The 22,085-nt window shown below is 47.0% G+C and overlaps 1 protein-coding gene and 1 pseudogene across 1 annotated transcript in view; both read right to left on the bottom strand.

Moving 5' to 3' along the window:
- The window catches only part of LOC129050674 (olfactory receptor 7E24-like), a 53,466-nt gene that overhangs the window by 4,364 nt on the left and 27,017 nt on the right, over positions 1-22,085 (bottom strand). The window contains exon 2 of the mRNA XM_054533436.2: positions 17,172-17,327. Coding sequence (XP_054389411.1) covers positions 17,172-17,271 — 100 coding nt within the window. The 5' untranslated portion in view covers positions 17,272-17,327. The remainder of the gene's footprint in view (positions 1-17,171; positions 17,328-22,085) is intronic.
- On the bottom strand, positions 224-3,713 carry LOC129050672 (uncharacterized; annotated as a pseudogene).

The following is a 22,085-nucleotide window of genomic DNA, read 5'->3' on the forward strand; positions in this document are numbered from 1 at the left end:
GCAACCTCTGCATCCGGGGTTCAAGCTATTCTCCTGTCTCAACCTGCCGAGTAGCTGAGATGACAGGGGCCCGCCACTACACCCGGCTAATTTTTTTCTATTTTGAATAGAGACGGGGTTTCACCATGTTGCCCAGGCTGGTCTTGAACTCCTGACCTTGTGATTCACCTGCCTCAGCCTCCCAAAGGGCTGGGATTACAGGCGTGAGCCACCGCACCCAGCTTCCAAAAGTTTTCAGCAGAGCTCAGAGTTCTTAACCACAGGCACATCGGAGGAGCATTTTTGAAACGCTTTCCAGCTTCCTCAATAGGAATGGAAGCCAAACTCTGAATTGATGACTCCTTTGAGGAAGTCGAGAGCTGTAAGGAAAGCCAGGAACAGGGGAAAGGGAGAGATGTATCCCGAATGATCCTGTGCCCATTCTTTCTGGAATCCTTGATGTGATCTCAGCTGCCCTTTCTATACTTGACACAGTGATTGTGGCACCCACTGGTCTAGCTGTGGTCTTACAAGGAGCCCCCAAAGGGAAGGGCACAGTGAGCAGGGGCACCCACCTGAGTGACAAGGATTTGAGAGGGCAGGTTGGTTGCAGGGAGAGGACTGGCCAAATGCCATGTGTCTGGACTTAGACTGCCCGGTTCAAATTGGACTTCACCCTTTTTGACTTCATGATCTAGTACGAGTTCTATGAAAAGGCATTGATCCTTTTCTAGTCTGTAAAATCATCATGAAATGTGCACTAATAAAGTGGAGACTACGCAGATGACATGAAACAAACTGCATAGAGCATAGAGCTCAGAGCCTGGCCTTCAGGAAGCCCTCAATAACGGTTCATGATGCCATGGTGTCTGTCGTCATCCTCTTTGTCCTCATCATCACCTTCATAATCTTTTTGTCGTTCTTAGGGAATAGTTTAGAGGGACTGATTCCCTGCTATCATGGGTGAGATGTCTATGAAAAGGACAACCAGTGGGGGAGGAAAGCAAAATTTTGAATAAGATGTCTGAGACCCCCAGCACAACCAAGAACAGAAACTCCACAGTCTGCTGAGCGGACAGTTTGCATATTGGTCTCCTCCCATCTGCCCACCGCCCTCTTCTGTTTGTGCTGAGGAGGAGGAAGGAAACAAAGGCTCCGGACCATCCCTCAGCACTCACTTGAAGGGGTGGCCTGCCCCTCCACACCTGTGGGTATTTCTAGTCGGGTGGGATGAGAGACTGAGGAAAGAAATAAGACACAGGGACAAAGTAGAGAGAAACAACAGTGAGCCCAGGGGAGCGGCGCTCAGCATACCAAGGATCTGCAGAGGCACCGGCCTCTGAGTTCCCTCAGTTTTTATTATTAGTTTTATTATTTTAGCAAAAAAAAAAATGTAGTAGGAGGGCAGGGTGATAAGAAGGAGAAGGTCAGCAACGAACAGGTGAGCAATAGAATCTATGTCATAAGGAAGTTCCAGGGAAGCTACTGTGACTGGAGATGCACGTAAGCCAGATTTATGTTTCTCTCCACCCAAACATCTCAGTGGAGTAAAGAATAACAAGGCAGCATTGCTGCATACATGTCTCGTCTCCCACCATAGGGCGGTTTTTCCCCCATCTCAGAATTGAACAAATGTACAATCGGGTTTTTACCAAGACATTCAGTTCCCAGGGGCAGGCAGGAGACAGTGGACTTCCTCTCTCTCAACTGCAAGAGGCTTTCCTCTTTGACTAATCCACCTCAGCACAGACCCTTTACGGGTGTAGGGCTCGGTGACGGTCAGGTCTTTCTCATCCCACGAGGCCACATTTCAGACTATCACATGGGGAGAATCCTTGGACAACACGCCGCTTTCAAGGGCAGAGGTCCCTGCGGCTTTCCACAGTGTATTGTGCCCCTGGTTTATTGAGACTAGAGAATGGCGATGATTTCTACCAAGTATACTTCATGGAAACATCTTGTTAACAAGGCACGTCCTGCACAGCCCTAGATCCCTTAAACCTTGATTTCATACAACACATGTTTTTTTGAGCTTCAGGTTGGGTCAAAGTGGCTGGGGCAAAGCTACACATTAAAAACATCTCAGGAAAGCAATTGTTGAAAATACAGGTCTTTTTCAAAATGAAGTCTCTTTTGTCTTTCCTTTCTACATAGACACAGGAACAGTCTGATCTCTCTTTCTTTTGCCTACACTCACTGAACTGCCCTTCCCCTCTGCTGGGCCATGACCGCGGAGAACAGGTCCAGTGTCCTCCCTGTGTGTAGCACGGTGGAGGCTCAGACTCCGTCCTCGAGGCTGGCAAGAAGACAGGGTGAGACACGAGCCTCCTGATACAGGTGACGGGTGTGGAACCCACAGGACTGGAACCTCACACTGCAGGGCTGGAGGCACAGACTATTTACTATTCTGTGGTCTGGGGAGCTCAAGGCACAGAGCTCCACATTAGCCAGAGTCGCCCAAGTTCCCCAGCCTCTAAGGATTTCCTCATAATAATTCAAGAAGGATAGGAGAACAGTGAGTGTCCATAGACGCTTTGGGGCTCTTCCTCTCATCAGGAGAAAGCTGGTGTGTATTCTTCGCTTCTTTCTTTTCTTTTGAAAGATCCAACTGCTTTAATTTTCATCTTTAATTATGGGCAAATATACCACGTATAAATATTAAAAATTGTGAATATATATTAGTTCATAGAGAATGGCCAGTATAAACATTTACAATTTCCTCTCTTTTTCAGTTTACAGTTTAATGACATTAAGTACGTTCACATTGTTCAGCAGCCATCACCGCCACCGTCTCCGGAACAGTTTTATCTTTCAAAATGGAAATTGCACCCATTTAGCAAGCTCTCCACTCCTCTCTCTCGCCCACCCCTGGGGGCCACCTTTCTAGTTTGCAACTCTATGAGTTTAACGACTCTAGACACTTGATAGATAAGTGGAATCATACCGTGTTTAATTTTTTTGGTTTGGAGACAGAGTCTTTTTCTGTCGTTCAGGCTGGAGTGCGGTGGTGTGATCTCGGCTCACTGCAACCTGTACATCGTGGGTTCGAGCGATTCTTGTGTCTCAGTCTCCCGAGTAGCTGGGATTACAGGCGTGCGCCACTACGCCCAGCTAATTTTTGTATTTTTAATAGAGATGAGCTTTCACTATATTGGCCAGGCTGTTCTCGAACTCCTGATCTTAAGCGATCCACCTGCCTCAGCCTCCCAAATTGCTGGGGTAGAGGTGCGAGCCTCTGCTCCTGGGCGTGTTTATGTTTTTGGATTTATTTATTTCACTGATGATAATGTCCTCAGGGTTCATCCATGTTGCAGCCTGCGCCAGAAGTGCTTGTTTGTTTTTGGTTTTTTTTTTTTGGTTTGGTTTTATTTTGTTTTGTTTTGCGTTTCCATGGAGTCTCACTCTGTCTCACAGGCTGGAGTGCAGTGGCACAATCTGGGCTCACTGCAAACTCCGCCTCCCGGGTTCGAGCGATTCTTGTGCCTCAGCCTCCTGAGCAGCTGAGATTACAGGTGCATGCCACCATACCTGCTAATTTTGGTGTTTTTAGTAGAGATGGGGTTTGCCATGTTGGCCAAGCTGGTCTTGAACTCCTGACCTCAGGTGATCCACCCGCCTCAACTTCCCAAAGTGGTAGGATTACAGGCGTGAGCCACTGTGCCCAGCCCAAGGACGTGTATAATTTCTATAGACTTTTGATGATAATCCTTTGACAGCAAATAATTTGTGAATATATATATATACGTATATATATATATACACGTATATATATATATATACGTGTATATATATATATAGAGAGAGAGAGGGCGTGTGAGAGAGAGAGAGAGAGAGAGAGAAAGAGAGAGAGTCTCCCTTTGTCACCCAGGCTGGAGTGCAGTGGCACAATCATAGCGTGCTGTGGCCTTGAATTTCTGGGCTCAAACAATCCTCTCACCTCAGCCTCCTGAGTATCTGGGACTACAGGCATGTACTACCATGTCCGGCTAACTTTTTATTATATTTTTTTGTAGAGATGAGGTCTGACTTTGTTGCCCGGGCTGGTCTTAAACTCCTGGCTGAAAGTCTTCCTACTGCCTTGGCCTCCCGAAGTGCTGGGATTACAGGTGTGAGCCATTGCATCTGGTGTGAAGCTGGGATTGCAGGTGTGAGACATGGCGTCTGGTGTGAATATCTCCTGGTAAGTACCTTGTACTTTCACTTTCATTAGGATGTCTTTCGACCTCGTGAAATTATCTGAAAAACAGGGATGAAGCACTGTTCTGCTGCATCTTCCCTGCAGGCACTTGGTCCCCATCCTCCTCTCTTGCCCCCCTTTTCTAGTGAATGGCCAGACAGGAACTATTGCAGGTTTTATGGGCCATATGGTCTCTGTTGTCAAAATAACAACTCTGCTTTTGTAGTGCAAAAGGAACCACAGACCATATGTAAACCATCTTTCCTGCATGGCCTCTATAACCTTTTAGAAATACACGTTGGGTCACATCGCTGCCTGACTTAAAACGTATAGATGACCTCTTCCGTCTCCGAAGCTATTAGGTTGGCGTAAAAGTAATTGCTGTTTCCACCATTAAAAGTAATGGCGGAAATTGGCTGGGCATGTTGGCTCACACCTGTAATTCCAGAAGTTTGGGAGACCGAGGCGGGTGGATCACTTCAGGTCAGCAGTTTGAGATCAGCCTGGGCAACATGGTGAAACCCCATCTCTTCTGAAAATACAAAAATTAAAATTAGCTGGGGGTGGTGGCGTGCGCCTGTAGTCCCAGCTACTTGGGAGGATGAGATAGGAAAATGGCTTGAACCTGGGAGGTGGAGGTTGCAGTGATCCAAGATCACACCACTGCACTCCAACCTGGGTGACCGAGGCAGACTCTGACAAAAAAAAAAAAAAAGTAATGGCGTAAATCACAATTACTTTTGCACCAACCTAATAAAAGTCAAGTCCTGACCACAGCCTAGAAGGCTGGCTATGACTTGGCCCTTTTCACCCTCCCCAAGTTCAACTCCCGAGACCTTCCGTTTCTTCTCTGCTCCCCGCTCCGGCCTCCCATTCCTCACTCGTGTTGCATCAGATGCCTGCGCACCCTGGTGTTTCTGCATGTGCTCTTCTGTTAGCCTGGAAAATTCTTTCCTCCTTCTTTATCCAGCACTACTACATACGTCCCCCTGCCTTAGCCTAGCCAGGTCCCCTGTCATTTAGTCTCAGAGTATCTTGATTGTCTTCTTCACAGCCCAAGTTACAATCCTAACTCACTCGCTGAGTGGGTGCCATCCTTTCTCTCCACCTAGAATGCAAGCTCCCTGAGGGCAGGAGCTGGAACCGTCTTGTTCTTTGACAAATCCCCAGTGCCGTCTCTGGCACAGAGTGGGCATTATGAAAATATTTGCTGAGTGCATAAAGGGAGGGAATCGTGGATTTAAGCACTCGGCTTGGCGCCCTGGGGATGGGGCTCCATAAAATCAGTTCCCATTTTTTCTCTCTCCTCTTCTCCTGGGAGGTGGGTGTCTGAGTTCTCCTGCCAGGAGAGCTTCTCTCTCATAAGACTCCAGGTGCTTCTTGGCCTAGGCCTGCCTCCTGCTAAGTGAGCACTCTTTAGGGCAAGTCTGCATCAACTCTGCTGAGATGCAGCCACCAGAGATGGATAACATGGGCAATGCTTGGCAAGTCCCTGGGAACGAGGCTTCCTAGTCATCTGAATCAACTAGTTTGAAGTTGCAAACTCACCAGATGTTGGTCAGCTGGAATCTTAGTGATGAGCTGGTCCAACCCCTCTTGTTGTAGTCAAGTCACTTGTGCAAAGCCGCCACTTGGCTGGGACACCAAGCTCAGGCCAGGGCTCTCTCCGTGGTCCCAGGCTTTACACTAAGGGAATGTCAACTGTTCTCTAGAATCTCTTGGACTACTTTATACTTTTGGGTCTCCTTTTCCTATTCTGTATTCTGGAAAAACAAAGTTTTCCTTGTGATTGAACAGAATCTTCACACTGTGTTAATGCCGGCATTGTTCTAAATTTAGCCTTGGTTCATTCCCAGCTGGAGTGAATGACTTTAATTTGATCAGCTGTTGTCTGCCCTTGGGAGCCTCCGAAGGGGGTCCTATGGGCTTTAAGGCTCCTTTCCACTCTTAGATCCTGACTTGGGGCAAACACACACTCCAGCTCGTTCATGTCCAGATAAGACACCCAGAGGCCATGGAGAGGGTTCCCCCTGTCGGGGCCCTATTGCTGTTGAGAGGATCAAGGCAGCAGTCAGGGCCCGAGGGTTGTCCAGAAGAAAGCACAAAGCGTACCGAGCGCTGGTCTGACAGCACTTAGGGGTGTGACAGAAACCTTCTGTCATGGAACTGGAGATTGGAGACCGTGGGAACACATCTGAATCCATATCTCGGTGACAAGGCGGTGCTGATTTCCAGGGGTCCTCCCTGGTGGGGGAATCTCGTAGCTCTGACTCTGGAGCGTGTTGTTGTGTTTCTCTTTCCGTATGAGCTTGTCTGTGGCCCTGGAGTTCCTCCCTTATGAAACAATGATGCCTCCCAACACAGGACATCCCAGGCTGCAAGCCTGTCCCTTCTGCCCAGCTTCCTTACCCCTGTGCCCCAAAAGCCCACAGCAGGGCCTGCCAGAGGCTGATGACATATCTGTCACTGTCCCAAGGGGGCAGGGGCAGGGACGGAAACATTAGGCCACAAAAGGCATGCCTGCAGGCACATATGAGGTAAACACCCAAAGCCAGATGTCAATGAAACAGTAATTCGGTGGAATAGGAGAGGTCATATTCTCATGCAAGACTATCTAAATACATAAGTCTCCTTGGGCACAATCTGCCAGGGGACAATGGTTCGTGCCGAGCTAGCTATTACACTGCCTTGCTAAGAACTTCCAACACACACTTACACACACAGATACACACGCACATATGCATGCACACACATGCATGCACACATGCACCCCCACACACATGCAAGCACACATACAGATACACGCACACGCACATACAGATATACATACAGGCACACACATGCACACACACAGATACACACACATGCACACACAGATACACACATGCACACAAACACACGAAGGCACACACACATGCACATAGACACATGCACACACATGCACACAAATACATGCACACACAGATACACATGCACAGGGATACACATGCATGCACACACATGCAAACACACGCACATGCAGACACACATGAACACACACATGCACACACACATACACACATGCACACAGGTACCCATGCATGCACATACAGACACACACATGCAAACATGCACACGCAGATATGCATGTACACACATGTACTCACACATGCACACATACAGATGCAAAAAACACGTGAACACACATGCACACATACACACACACAGTTGCACACACATGCACAGACACATGCACACAGATACAAACATGCACACACAGAGGCACACACATGCACACATCCACATGCACACACGCTCACACATATGCACACACATGTACATGCACACGTGGACACGCATACACATGCACACACGCGCACACACATGCACACGTGCACACGTGCACACACACGCACACACACGCACACACCACTCCTTTTCCATTTCTCTAACTTCCAATTTTTTTCTATGAGCTTCCTCAGACTCGTGATCTTGATTCTAGAATGAATTCCGGGAGTAGTCTGTATTATTGAAATGACAGTAAATTCAAACATGCCTGAGAAGCTTTTTGAATGTTGGGGAAACCATCTCACAGATTATTCATATGACCCCAGGAGACACTTCACCAGGGACCCTTGTTCATCTCCCTCTCCCTTCTGCCAACCTCTGTGCTTTAATATCAGGTGACAAACCTCTCGATTTTGGTTTCTCATCTCTTTGTCCCCGTGTACACTGGACTGCACTACTGTGTCAAAGCTACTTGCAGCCTGACCTGGGAAATGCACTTTTGGATTCACTCGATTTGCCACCTATTTGGGTGGCTTGGGCTGGAAACTGCGCTGCTCACACTCTTGGCTCCCAGCTGCTCCTGCTTTTGGGGTGCCTAGAGACCCCAACTCATCCCGTGGGTCACATCCCCACAGTGGGGCCGGGGATGCGACTGAGAGTTGTCTGGGCACCTCTCTCCAGCAGCATTGAGGATGGAGCTCAGCACTGTGTGACGCTGGCTGGTGGCCACTGCCTGTTTAGGTCCAAATGGCCCAGCCTGATGTCCACATGTACCTCCGTGGCACACTGGCCTGCAGACCCCCGAGCATGCGCTGCATGCTTCTCACCTCTAGAGTGGCCACCCAGACAGCGATACAGACACACCAAGAAAACCCACAGGCAAGCCCAGAGTCGCCCGTTCTACTAGGGCTTTGTGAGCCTCTGTGATTTGAGTCACGAACTTCTTGTGGTGATTTCATTTAGCTAACATCCAACACAGTGCATTTAGAGACTTTCTCTTGGACATGATATGGAGGCGTGGCAATGGTTTGCTGAGATAAATGTCCCAAAACACCCCTCAATAAAACCAAATAACAGCTCATCGACTCCTCACATTTAAACAAAAAAACCTGACATCTTATAAATAGCAAATATTGGTTGACAATAAGGCACAGGAAAAAACTCATAAGTCCAGATCAGCAGTCATCATTCAGTTGTTCCTTAACTACTGACTGCACCTGTACTGTACCAGCACCGCATCCTAGATGCAGGGACACCACATGAAATAAGATGACAAAGCACCTGCCCCTGTGGAGCTGAGCCACTGGCAGCAGAGACAGTCACTAAACGAATATCTCCATCCTGTGGTTTCTGGGAATGACAATCACATAAAAGGATAGAAAGGGATGGAGGAAAGCTAATTTAGACAACTCAGGATCAGAGTGGGGAGGTGGTTGCATCCCTCAAAATTCAGAGTAGCTGGAGTGCAAGCCTTATATTAGCTGAGCCTGAATCCTGGCCCTGCCGTTGTCCATGGTGTCCTCAGGCAAATGACTCAACTCCTCTGACCACTGGCTTCAAGTGCAGAACAGGGGACCAGAGTCCCATCTCTCAGGGTTGTTGCTATGGACTGAATTGTGTTCCCCCCAATTCACTCATTAGGAGCTAATTAAGGTTAAAGGAAGTCATAAGGGTGGAATCCTAATGTGATAGGATTGGTGGTTTTATAAAAAGAAGAGATGTCTCTGTCTCTGTCTCTTCCCCCTCTCTGTCATGTGAGGACAAGCAAGAAGGCTGCTGTCTGCAAGCCAGGAAGACAGCCCTTACCAGAAAGTCATCGGTGGATACTTTGATCCTGAACTTCTGACCTCCAGAACACTGAGAAAATCAATGTCTGTTATTTAGGCCATCCAGTCACGGGAACTTTGTTATGGCAGCTGGGCTGGCTGAGGCAGTTGTTGAGAGGAACCGACAAGGTAGTTGGGGTAAAGCACACAGCACGGCCACAGCTCACTGAGCACAATGTCGGTCTCATTCCCCTTCAATTGTTGTTCTCTGTCTGGAGGATTTTCATGACGGCTTTTCTCCAAGAAGCTCCCTGGGGTCTTTGTAAATATGGGGATATTTCTGCCAAGAAAAATCCTTACGGTTCTTAACATTGGCAATGATCAGGAACAGCAAGACATGAAAATGAGAAGGTGGCTAGAAAAGAGAGGACTCGCAGAAGAAACCAACAACCACACAACACACACACACAGGAGGAATCCTAATGCAGGAGGAGAATAGAACAGCAGCGGACCCCGAGACTGAACTCTGCATCTCACGTATTGAGATCATTCCCTGATATGGTTTGGCTGTGTCCCCACCCAAATCTCATCTTGAATTGTAGCTCCCCTAATCCGCATGTGTCATGGAGGGACGTGGTAGGAGGTAATTGAATCATTGGGTGGGTCTTTCCCATGCTGTTCTCATGATAGTGAATAAGTCTCACGAGATCTGATGGTTTTATAAAGGGGAGTTCCCCTGCACAAGCTCTCTTTCCTGCTACTAAGACGTGACTTTGCTCCTCATTCACCTTCCACCGAGACTGTGAGGCCTCCTTAACCATGTGGAGCTGTGAGTCCATTCAACCTCTTTCCTTTATAAATTACCCAGCCTCAGGTATGTCTTTATTAGCAGCATGAGAACAGACAAATACATTCCCTAAGCCTCTATTTTCCTGAGACAGGCTTACCCCGAATAGCCCCATCTTTGCAGGCCTTGAATAGTAATACTGTTATGTGTTATATTAACATGTATTTTACTGAAGGTCTCTGGTTTTGGTCTCTCTGAACATAGGCAGGCATTGCTGAAACTTGCAGATGACATTCCAAAATGCATTCTATCTTAAGATAAGCAGAGCGGGTGGTGAGGAAAAATTGTACATACCTTCCCCTCAGTGATGAGGTCCCCGCTGTGTGGCAGGCCTTGGTATAAGCCTTTTGGCTCTGCTAATTCATGAGGGCTGAGTCTGATTGATCCTCGTGGGGAAGACTAACAAGGGAAATCTTGGCAACCATGAGGAATAACTCCCATGACCCAGAAAGTGGTTCTGTCTCCTGGGGTATCATCTGTCTTGTTTACTAAGTGACCTTCTGGCTCATTTTTCTTCCAGCCAGTGTTGGAATTCAATAATCCCAGTTCCTTCCCAAATTTCAGAGCTGGGAAATGCATTCCTCGGGTTTCTACTTTTCAAAAGCGAACAATATCTGTGGAGCTCAACTCCTAAATAGTGTGACTTTGTCTGTTTATATGGTTCTCTTGCTGACTGCCTGGTTGCGACTGTGCCTGAACTCAGGCCTCTGTGTTTCTGAATCTGAGAAGCGGTGGTTGGCATGTCAAACTTGAAGTCATTGTCCTTTAGTTATCTGAGTGTTATAATTGCACAGCACATTTATTAACAAGATTTTAGTAAATCCATCAGCATTCTAGGAAACTTTGATTCATTGACCTAACTCTAATGTAAGCAAAGGTGGCCAGAGAGTTGCTAACAAGAATTCCATCTTTCCTCAGAACCTTCGATTCAATTGGGTCGAAGTTTATACCTGTTTCATGAAAAATGCAAAACCAATTAACCACAGCTGTTCATAGTATGCCTATTCTAAGAGACCTCTGCTGTTCCTACCCCAGGGACCGCCAGAATAATTAAACATCACAGAAATCAAACAAATGGGCCTCTGGCTAAATTATAGAAGATTAACCCAGGAAGAGCACTTATTAAATAGTAAGCAGTCCCCAAAAATATTAAAGTACAAAAAGGATTAGAGATTGTTTTAAGTGTTGGTTCCAACTTCAGGTGCTTGTCTTCCACTCCACTGCGGAAGGGAACAAATGGATTTTCCCATCCTAAAGACAGTGACATTCATCACGCCCCTTGGGGGCTTAATAACATCTCACTTTATTTTATTTTAATTATTTATTTATTTATTTTTGAGATGGAGTTTCACTCTTGTTGCCCAGGCTGGAGTGCAATGGTGCGATCTCGGCTCACTGCAACCTCTATCTCCTGGGTTCAAGCGATTCTCCTGCCTCAGCTTCCTGAGTAGCTGGGATTACAGGCACGTGCTACCATGACCAGCAAATTTTTGTATTTTTATTAGAGATGGGGCTTCACCACTTTGGCCAGGTTGGTCTCGAACTCCTGACCTCAGGTGATCTGCCTGCCTCGGCCTCCCAAAGTGCTGGGATAACAGGCATGAGCCACCGCCCCTGGCCAATAATATCTCATGTTAAGCATGGAGTTGCTGTCCGCTGTGTGGCCAGAGATAAAACAATCCTCCGTTACAGAGGGAGGTGGTATTGGGCTACTTTTTTTTGGAAGCAACAGCAAAATGTGAGGCAAATCCGCTTTTAGATCCTGGTTACACTGCTGGATGGAGCTTAGCAAGCCTGTGACAGGGTAGCCTGGTGATGGATTGGGGGACTCCTAGCCATGTCAGACAGGACAGATGCCTTTGAGGAGAGATGGCACAGCTCTGGCTCTCAGGTCCCCACTGCAGTGGGACCAGGCTGTTTATGGATCGGGTGGGAACCCTGTTAGAAAAATAAGAGGAGGCTGGGTGTGGTGGCTTATGCCTGTAATCCCAGCACCTTTAGAGGATGAAGTGGGTGGATCGCTTGAGCCTGGGAGTTCAAGACCAGCCAGGGCAACTTGGCAAAGCCCTATCTTTAGAAAAATAATAATAATAGTTAATTACTAAGTTAATTTTTTTTTTTTAAAGAAAGAGAAGTGGAGCTAAGGAACACAGAGCCTGCCAGAAAGCCAAGGCGGCCAGCTAGAAGGACTCAGAAGAACATTACCATAGTTCTCTCTGAGCTTTTGGACTAGGGGTGCTTTCATATGTTTTCGTATCAAACATACTTTACTTTTATACTCAGGGGGGAAAGACCTAATACATACAATAAAGGTAACACAAGACAAAACTCTCACCAAAGCCTAACATCTTAGATGCTCTACTGGATCTCTGCAATTTCTATTAGGGACCCCATGGGTTTGAATTCCATTCTAGATTTGATAAGAAAATCCAAATGCTCAATCCCGTCAACCCCCCCAGCAAAACCCATCCACCTCATTTACAAAAGCCAAGTGAAAACTAAGGAGGGGCCGGGTGCAGTGGTTCACACCTGTAATCCCAGCACTTTGGGAGGCTGAGGTGAGGGCAACTCCTGAGATCAGGAGTTCGAGACCAGCCTGACTAACATGGTAAAACCCCGTCTCTTCTAAAAACACAAAAATTAGCAAGGTGTGGTGGTGGACACCTATAATCCCAGCTACTCGGGAGGCTGAGGCAGGAGAATCACTTGAACCTGGAAGCAGAAGTTGCATTGAGTGGAGATTGCACCACTGCACTCCAGCCTGGGTGAGAAAAAGCAAAACTCTAAAGAAAAAGAAGAAAGGAAGGAAGAAAGAAAGAAAGAAAGAGAGAGAGAAAGAAAGAGAGAGACAGAGAGGGAGGGAGGGAAAGAAAGAGACAGAAAGAGAAAAAGAAAAAAGAGAGAGAGAAAGAAAGAAGAGGAAGAAGGAGAAGAAGGAAGGAAGGAAGAAAAGAGGGAGAGAGAGAGAGAGAGAGAGAGGGAGGGAGGGAGGGAGGTAGGGAGAAAGGGAGGAAGGAAGGGACGAAGGAAACTCAGGAGGAAGGTGGAGTGTACAGAGGTACTGAGGCCCTCAGGTCCTAGCTGGCCCTGGGCAACAAGAGTGAAACTCGAAGCAAAGGAAAGGAAGGAAGGAAGAAAGAAAGGAAAGAAGGAAGGAAGGAAACTAAGGAGGAAGGTGGTGTGTACAGAGGTACAGAGGCCCTCAGGTCCTAGCCGGCACTGCCACCTACGTCGGTTCCAACGGGCTGAGCTTTGCAAAAGCTCATTGTGTAACCCAGGAAGCCCAAATTTATTTCTGAGCAGGTGTCTTTTCAAAGTGATTTTCCTTTTAGGAAGTGAGAGGAGAATGAAGGGGAGGTTTATCCTACTTCTGATGTTAAAAAAGTCAAAACAAAATAAAATGGTGTTCACTGCAACTATTGGCCAAAGCACTATCATCACCAGGACTGGTACTCAAACACACCTCCTGACAACCCCTTCCATTCTAATCAACGTGTGCCCAACTGTGGTCACCCAGGGGCTGTTTACCTTTACTTAAAGAGAAATTCTGGTAGTAAGCCATAAAAATTACCATATTCACCATCTTTCTGCTTCAAAGAAGGTTTAGATTAGCAATGGCTGGGTCAATCACTGTCAGTATGTTCTTGGAACTAAAAGCCAAAAAGAAATATTTTAAATATGTGGTATATTTTTAAAATGTGGACTCTTAATGTATGTTTAAATGCAATGTAGATAAGATTTTAAAATCACTTTCCAAATCAGTGCAAGAGTCACTCACTCTCCCTGTTAGATACACATACATACACACAACCCAATGGTATCCACGTGATCATCAAATGCTCCAGAGAGGTGGTTTTGGGCCCATCTTGCAATATTTAAAAAATGGAGAATAAAAACAAGAAATGATATATCCATCCAGCAGAATATACCTCAGTAATAAAAAGGAATGAAGGCTCGGCATGGTGGCTTACACCTGTAATCCCAGCACTTTTGGAGGTCGAGGAGGACAGATTACTTGAGGTCAGGAGTTTGGAGTTTGAGACCAACCTGGCCAAGATATTTGAAAGCCCATCTGTAGTAAAAATACAAAGTTAGCTGGGCTTGGTGGCACAAGGCTGTAATCCCAGCTACTTGGGAGGCTGAGGCAGGGAGAATTGCTTGAACCTGGGAGGCAGAGGTTGCAGTGAGCGAAGATCGCACCACTGCATTCCAGCCTGGGTGACAGCGTGAGATTTCAACTCCAAAAAAATAAAAAGTGAAGTACTGATATGATACATGCTACAACATGGATGAACCTCTGAAACATTACATTCAGTTAAAGAAGTCAGCCGTGCACACACACACAAAACCATCCATTGCATAATTCCATTTGTATGAAATATTCAGAAAAGGCAAATCTAGAGAGAAAGTAGATGTGTGGTTATCTGGGACCGGGGGGTTGGGAATGGGGCAGTGATGGCAAATGGGCACAAGGGAGCTTGGGGGATTGTGAAAATGTTTTAAAACTGGAGGGTAGTGATGGTTGCACAACTCTAAATTTACTAAACATCATTGAATTTTATTCACTTTTAATAGACTTTTAAGAAAAATAAACAATACCTCAATAGAGTGGTTAACTCTGGGCCAGGCACGGTGGCTCATGCCTGTAATCCTAGCACTTTGGGAGGCTGAGGCAGGTGGATCACTTGAGTCAGGAGTTCAAGACCAGCCTGGCCAACATGGTGAAACCCCATCTCTACTAAAAAATACAAAAATCAGCCAGACGTGCTCACTTGAACCCAGGAAGTGGAGGTTGCAGTGAGCTGAGAGTGTGCCACTGCACTCCAGCCTGGGTGACAGAGCAAGACTCCATCTCAAAAAAAAAAAAAAAAATATATATATATATAGCGGTTAACTCTGAAGATGAGCTTTCCTGGACTTAGTAAAGCAAAATGATTGACCAACTCAAAATCCACCACCAAACTCTCCCAGCACCTGCTCTTCTGCTTTCTACCCCAAGCTCTTTGCCTCTGTGTTTCCATCGTAAATCTGGAAAGAATTCGAAGACTCTGTGCTAAAGTGATTTGCTAAATATCATCAGAAATGACTACAGAAAGATGCAGAGAGGATGGCAGCGTGACCGACTCCTTTGAAGGTGGTTTAAGACTCTGCTGAACTGATGCTAAGAATAAGCCCTGGATGTCAGAATCCCCAGGCAAAGCAGCTGGCACATGACAGCACCCGCTGAAACAGAGGGCAGAGCAAGAATTCTGCAGGCCAAGCACACTGCCACAGGCTGGGAGAAGGGAGTGGAAACCGAATATCCCTGCTGCACAAAATTGCTTATTTTTCTTTGTTCCTCAGCTCAGCTGAGATCTTGGAGAAGTAGCAACAGGAAATGGAAAGAAAGCGAAAACAAACTGCAAATTCAATTGCACTGCTTTTTTAAAAAAAACGAGTGAGACATCTTCAGCAGCAAGAAAACCTTGTTTCCTTTCTCGGAGGGCTTAACTAAATTCTTCTGGGGATGTCCCAGGATCAACAACCACAGGGCATTCCTAGATTGTGAGTTTTCCATGTACAGGAGGCCCTGGTGCCTTCGTGCCCATCAGCAGCAAGGGAGACTTCCCAGGGAGGCCCCGTGAAGTTGCTGGAGGTGGCTGATGATTTCCAGGGCCTCAAGGGATTGTCCCTTGGCTGTCCTCAGGGCACACCACTGATCCTGGGACCATGGCAGCTTTGGAGACCTGAGCTGAGCTGCTGCAAAATGCTTTCTGCTTTAATTACCTCTCATTCATTTCTGGGCCCCGAGAAGGATGCAGTAGCCTGGGAAGTGTCAGCTCTCCCTGCCAGGAGTGGTACTTCTTTCTCATGTCTGCCTCTTGGCTTGTTCTCAAACTGTGGCTTCAGGAGGGCCTTGGCTCTTGGCAAATGCCAGAGGCTTTACAGTTTGAGGAGGAATCAGAATTTTGAAGAGGAGCTCAGAGATGAAGGGCATTCTCGGATGCACTTTGCAGAATAACCAGGCAGTGAAAAGGTTAAATTGGCTGTGTATGACACAGGCCACGGCAGGGAATGTGCCCCTCTACTATGTGAAATTGGCTCTGATATCCAGAGAATCTTTTAGGACCTTTAAAATCACCTTTGTCAACACAGTTGTCAGATTTTTGCATCTCCTTGTTTCAAATTGGTTCAGAATGAGGTCGGGGACTGGGGTGTGATTGATCACCGTCCTGCTCCACTTCAGATATGTTGGTGAAAACACTAGGGACCACTCTTCATGGAGCTCCTACTGTGTGCAGGACCCTGTTCTCAGCAGTTGAAACCAGGGAAATCTTCCTCCTTATCAACACCTTTCCTCTCCCACTCAGCAACCTCAGCGTCTCAGCCCCCAGCGTGCAGCTAGTGTGCACACCCCAGTGTTCACCCTACAGGATGGTTCTCTTTGGAAGACTTAAACCACCACCCCAAAGCTAAATTAGGCCCCCTCCACTGCTATAGTCTTCCCTTTTCTAAAATAGCATTTGTCACAATAGGGCATGATGATGTGTCTGGCTATTTGGTTAATGCTTGCCTTTCTCCCTCAACTGTTCATCCCATGAAAACAGGACCGTGTCTTTTTTTTTTTTTTTTTGAGACAGAGTTTCACCCTTGTCACCCAAGCTGAGTGCAGTGGTGAGATCTCAGCTCACTGCCAACTCCGTCTACCAGGTTCAAGTGATCATCCTTGTCACAGCCTCCCAAGTAGCTGGGATTACAGCAATGCGCCACCATGCCCAGATAATTTTGTATTTTCAGTAGAGGTGGGGTTTCACCATGTTGGTCAGGCTGGTCTTGAACTCCTGACCGCGTGATCCACCCACCTCGGCTTCCTAAAGTGACAGGATAATAGGCGTGAGCCACTGTGCCCGGCCAGTTCTTGTTCTTTTACTTATTTATTTTTGGCTGATTACTCTTTACAAGCATTTATACACACACACACACACACACACACACACACACACACACTCACACACATATGGGAGTTTATTAAGTATTAACTTACATGATCATAAGATTGTGATTGTGTTATTAAGTATTGACTTCCACAATCATATAGCCTATTAGTTCTGTCCCTCTAGACAACCCTGGGTAATATACACACAAAAGGACGTACCGAAAAGGGGGGAGCCGCTCTGCCTCAGAGGAGCAGATGTCCCTTTCCTGGGTACTCTTGCCATAGGTCGCAGAGTAGATGTTGAGGAACTTGGATTCATGGCAGTGCAGTTTCAGCTCCTGGTCTTCACACACGGTTTTTTTTTTTTTAATTCATCTGAAGCAGAAACAAAAATTGAAGGCACCATCAGCTTCCCCCAGAAGGAATTGATGAGCTCTGTCCAAGTCCACTGCTCATTTCCCTGGGGCTGCACCCTGAGAAGGCGGCAGTGGGGATGGCCCTGTGAGCTCATGCTCTCTCTGACTCCAGAAAACAAAGCCCTCTGCAGGAAGCGGGTGGGAAGTAACCTGTTGACAAGTACAAAGACCCTGGGAATTATACTAAGGGGCAAATGGACGAGACGTGCTGGCGTTAAGGAGGCAGACGCATGGAGTTAGGTCCCAGGAAGGGCCTGGCTAGAAGGGAAGTTTCTCTCGCTCACCACTTAAGGTCACACATTCCTTCACTGAAGGGAGCCTTTTCTCAAATGTTGGCTTGGGATCCACATAGGTAAAGACAGACCAGAAATTACTTGAAAGAAGCATTAAGCTTCTTTCTCTCTCTGGAGAGAGCCCAGTTAAACCTCACCTCCAGCCCCACAACTGGCATCCCCTTGTGTGTATGAATTATTTATACGTTAGTTTAGCTTAGTTTTGTTTTTGTTTATTTTTTGTTTTTTTTGAGATGGAGTTTCACTCTTGTTGCCCAGGCTGGAGTGCAATGGCACGATCTCGGCTCACCGCAACCTCCGCCTCCCATGTTGAAGCAATTCTCCTGCCTCAGCCTCCCAAGTAGCTGGGATTACAGGCATGTGCCAAAACACCCGGTTAATTTTTTTGCATTTTTAGTAGAGACGGGGTTTCACCATGTCAGCCAGGATGGTCTCGATCTCCTGACCTCGTGATCCACCTGCCTCAGCCTCCGAAAGTGCTGAGATTACAGGCGTGAGCCACCGTGCCCGGCATTAGTTTGGTTTTTTAGACACAGGGTTTCACTCTGTTACACAGGCTAGAGTGCAGTGGTGCAATCATAGCTCACTGCATCCTTGAACTCTTGGGCTCAAACCTAGTCTCAAGGGATCCTCTCACCTCAGCTGCTCAAGTACCTGGGAATATATGAATGCACACCATGCCCAGCTTACATTTATTTGTTTAAAAGACAAGAAAGAGGCCAGGCACAGTGGCTCATACCCGTAATCCCAGCATTTTGGGAGGGAGGCTGAGGCAGGAGGATTGCTTGAGCCCGGAAGTTGGAGACCAGTCTGGGAAATATAGCAAGGCCTCGTCTCTAATTAAAAAAAGAAAAAAGCAAGAAAGACGATATGATACCAAATCAAATCATTTCCTTTACTAGGAAAAGGACAAAAACAAGGCACGGTGTCAGTTAAGAATCCCTCTTTAGAGAAGCATGAAACGTCTGCCCCAAATCTGGTAAATCCAGGAACAACTGACTGTCAAGCTGATGGTGCATTCTAGGTTAGGATGATTTGGACCAGGTTGTACTTTGTTCACAAAGAATTCAAGGAAAAGTTTGTTTGTTTGTTTAATCTGCTTATCATGGTAAAATCTTTCTTTGCAATGTCATACAGGGTTGGCATTTTGTGTGCACTGTTGAAGAAAACATAATTGTTTTTTTTTAAAGAATGTACTCCAAAACCACTTAATTAGTAAAAATGTTTAATAATGATTTGATTTTTTTTTTTTTTTTTTTGAGATGGAGTCTCACTCTGTAGCCCAGGCTGGAGTGCAGTGGCACGATCTCGGCTCACTGCAAGCTCCACCTCCCGTGTTCATGCCATTCTCCTGCCTCAGCCTCTGGAGTAGCTGGGACTACAGGCGCCCACCAACTCACCTGGCTAATTTTTTGTATTTTAGTAGAGACAGGGTTTCACCGTGTTAGCCAGGATGGTCTCGATCTCCTGACCTCGTGATCCACCAGCCTTGGCCTCCCAAAGTGCTGGGATTACAGGCATGAGCCATCGCACCTGGACCTTTGAGTACATTTTCTAAGAAGTTGGTCATGAGTTCAGATGTGTGCCTCAAAGAGATACTTGTGGTTTCCTTTAAGGAACCCACCTTCCCTTTCTACAGGAGTATTTATGGGAGATATGGGCCTGGAGGTTGGAAACTATCCTGGTTGTACTTTGCTATACTGAAGTAAAGTTTAACCTACAAATAAATTCATATTGAAGTGTACAAAGGGGTCTCTACAATAGGTAGGAATTCTATTTAGTTTTGTTGGGTAACAAATCCTTTCAGAAGCAAATAATAGCTCACCTGCAAAACTGGTGATCTGTATAAGATGGGATTTTTCATGGATCAGTTTTGCTTGGATTGAACTATATAATCACAAATATATTTATACCCAGAGAGAGAGAAAGAGTGTCTGTTGAAACTGTATCATCTTAACGTGTCTATAAAAGGCAATACCTGGAAGGTGGTGGGTGCCACACAGGTTAAGCTGTCTTCCCTCTGGGAGGCAGGCTTCTGGGAACTACACACTTGGTAATCTTGCCCATAAAATGCCGATTAAACACTTATCGTAGAATGCCGAGGGCACTGTAGATTCAAATAGTCCCCATCACAGGCAGAGGTGGTGTGGTTTTGCAGGAGTTTGGTTAGGTAACCTGGAAAATATTCAGTCGGGTTACAAGAGGCTCAGGCACCCACCACTCCTCCTTGGGTTTGGGGACAGGAGGATGTTGGTTCCCCTGGGGAAGGGCTGTTGAGTTAACAACATGTGGGATGGGGCCTCCCTAGCAGCTCTGGTGCAGAGGTCACCAAACCAGGCCCAGAGGTGGGGCACAGGAGCCAATGTCAGCTTTCATGTTGATATGGAAGCGGGGCAGGGGAGTGCTGGGTAGAGAAGGGTGGGGTCCCTGGCGAGGGCTCTGCCCTCGGGCTTGTGCCCTTGGACCTTAGTGAGAACAGGCACTCCTGTTTTCATGTCCAAATGTTGCATTTTCCAAGACTACTCTAGCCTGCTATGACCCCCATTCTGTGCCCATAAAAAACTCAGACCCTAGTGGGCACAGACACAAGTGGCTGGACGTCGAGAGGAGCAGAGAAGCAGAAGAGCACACCGACAGACATCAGCAGATGTTGGCAGGCTTTTGAGAGCAGGGTGATGTGGAATTCAGTCAGGGGCGGTCGGAGGAGAGTCTGGCTGCTGGGCAACCTGACTCTAGGGGAAGACCACCTTCCCACTCCACCCCCCTTCTGGCTCCCCATCCATCTGAGAGCCACCTCCTCCACTCAATACAATCTTGCGTTCATTCTCCAAGTCCACTTGCGATCTGATTTTTCAAGTACACTAGGGCAAGAACCCGGGATACAGAAAGCCCTCTGTCTTTGTGATAAGGCAGAGGGCCTCATTGAGCTAATTAACACGAGCCACCTGCAGATGGCAAAACTGAAGAAGACCACTGTAACACCTGCCCACTGGGGCTTCGGGAGCTGTAAACACCCAATTCCACACGCTGCTGTGGGGTTGGAGCCCAGAAACACTCCCAACGACCTGCTTGTCTGCACGCTCCCTCTAAGGGTTTGAGCAGCAGGGTACTGAGAATCGAGCCATGCCCCTGTCACATGCCCTGCAAGGGGGATAACGGAACTCCTCTTGTTTCAATGTCTGGGTCAGAAACCTCGGTCTGGGATGGCCCAGTGAATGGTTTGGAGGCCTCTTTCCCCTTCAGGAAGCACTAAGGTGTTGGCCAGGAGCCAAGAAGTCCTGAAGCACCTTTATAAACCAGGAAAAAAAAATCGGGGTGAGAGTCCCCTGGATGGGTGGATGCCCATCCTGAGGGAGGCTTTCATTTGCTCATCTCCCACTAGTGAGGCCATGCCTTATTGGGATGAGACGATGCAGTTTCATTTCAAGAAATCACTCTTGGCTCTGTCTTGATGCTAGAGAGGAAAGACAGGCAGGGTGCCCTGTGCAGAGAGGTGATGGTGGGGCTCTGCTGTGGGTTGAATGGCGTCCCTTCAAATTCACATTTATCAGTGTGGGGAAAAGAAAGAGAAATCAGATTGTTACTGCATCTGTGTAGAAAGTAGACATAAGAGACTCCATTTTGTCCTGTACTAAGAAAAATTCTTCTGCCTTGAGATGCTGTTAATCTGTAACCCTACCCCCAACCCTGTGCTCCCTGAGACACCTGCTGTGTCAACTCAGGGTTAAATGGATAAAGGGCTGTGCAGGGTGTGCTTTGTTAAACAAATGCTTGAAGGCAGCATGCTTGTTAAGAGTCATCACCACTCCCTAATCTCAAGTACTCAGAGACGCAAAACACTGCGGAAGGCCACAGGGACCTCTGCCTGGGAAAGCCAGGTATTGTCCAAGGTTTCTCCCCATGGGATAGCCTGAGATATGGCCTCGTGGGCAGGTAAAGGCCTGACCATCCCTCAGCCCGACAACCGTAAAGGGTCTGTGCTGAGGAGGATTAGTGAAAGAGGAAAGCCTCTTTGCAGTTGAGATAAGAGGAAGGCATCTGTCTCCTGCTTGTCCCTGGGCAATGGAATGTCTCGGTGTCAAGCCCGATTGTATATTCCATCTACTGAGATAAGGGAAAACCACCTTGGGGCTGGAGGTGGGACATGCTGGCAGCAATACTGCTCTTTAATGGATTAAGATGTTTATGTGTATGCACATCAAAAGCACAGCACTTAATTCTTTACCTTGTTTAAGATGTAGAGACCTTTGTTCACGTGTTTTCTTACTGACCTTCTCTCTGCTATTACCCTATTGTCCTGCCAAATCCACCTCTCTGGGAAATGCCTGATAATGATCAATAAATACTAAGGGAACTCAGAGGCCGGTGCCAGCAGGGGTCCTCCATATGCTGAACGCCCGTCCCCTGGGCCCTATTTTCTTTCT

This window comes from Pongo abelii, chromosome 18, assembly GCF_028885655.2.
Source record: "Pongo abelii isolate AG06213 chromosome 18, NHGRI_mPonAbe1-v2.0_pri, whole genome shotgun sequence".
Taxonomy (NCBI): domain Eukaryota; kingdom Metazoa; phylum Chordata; class Mammalia; order Primates; family Hominidae; genus Pongo; species Pongo abelii.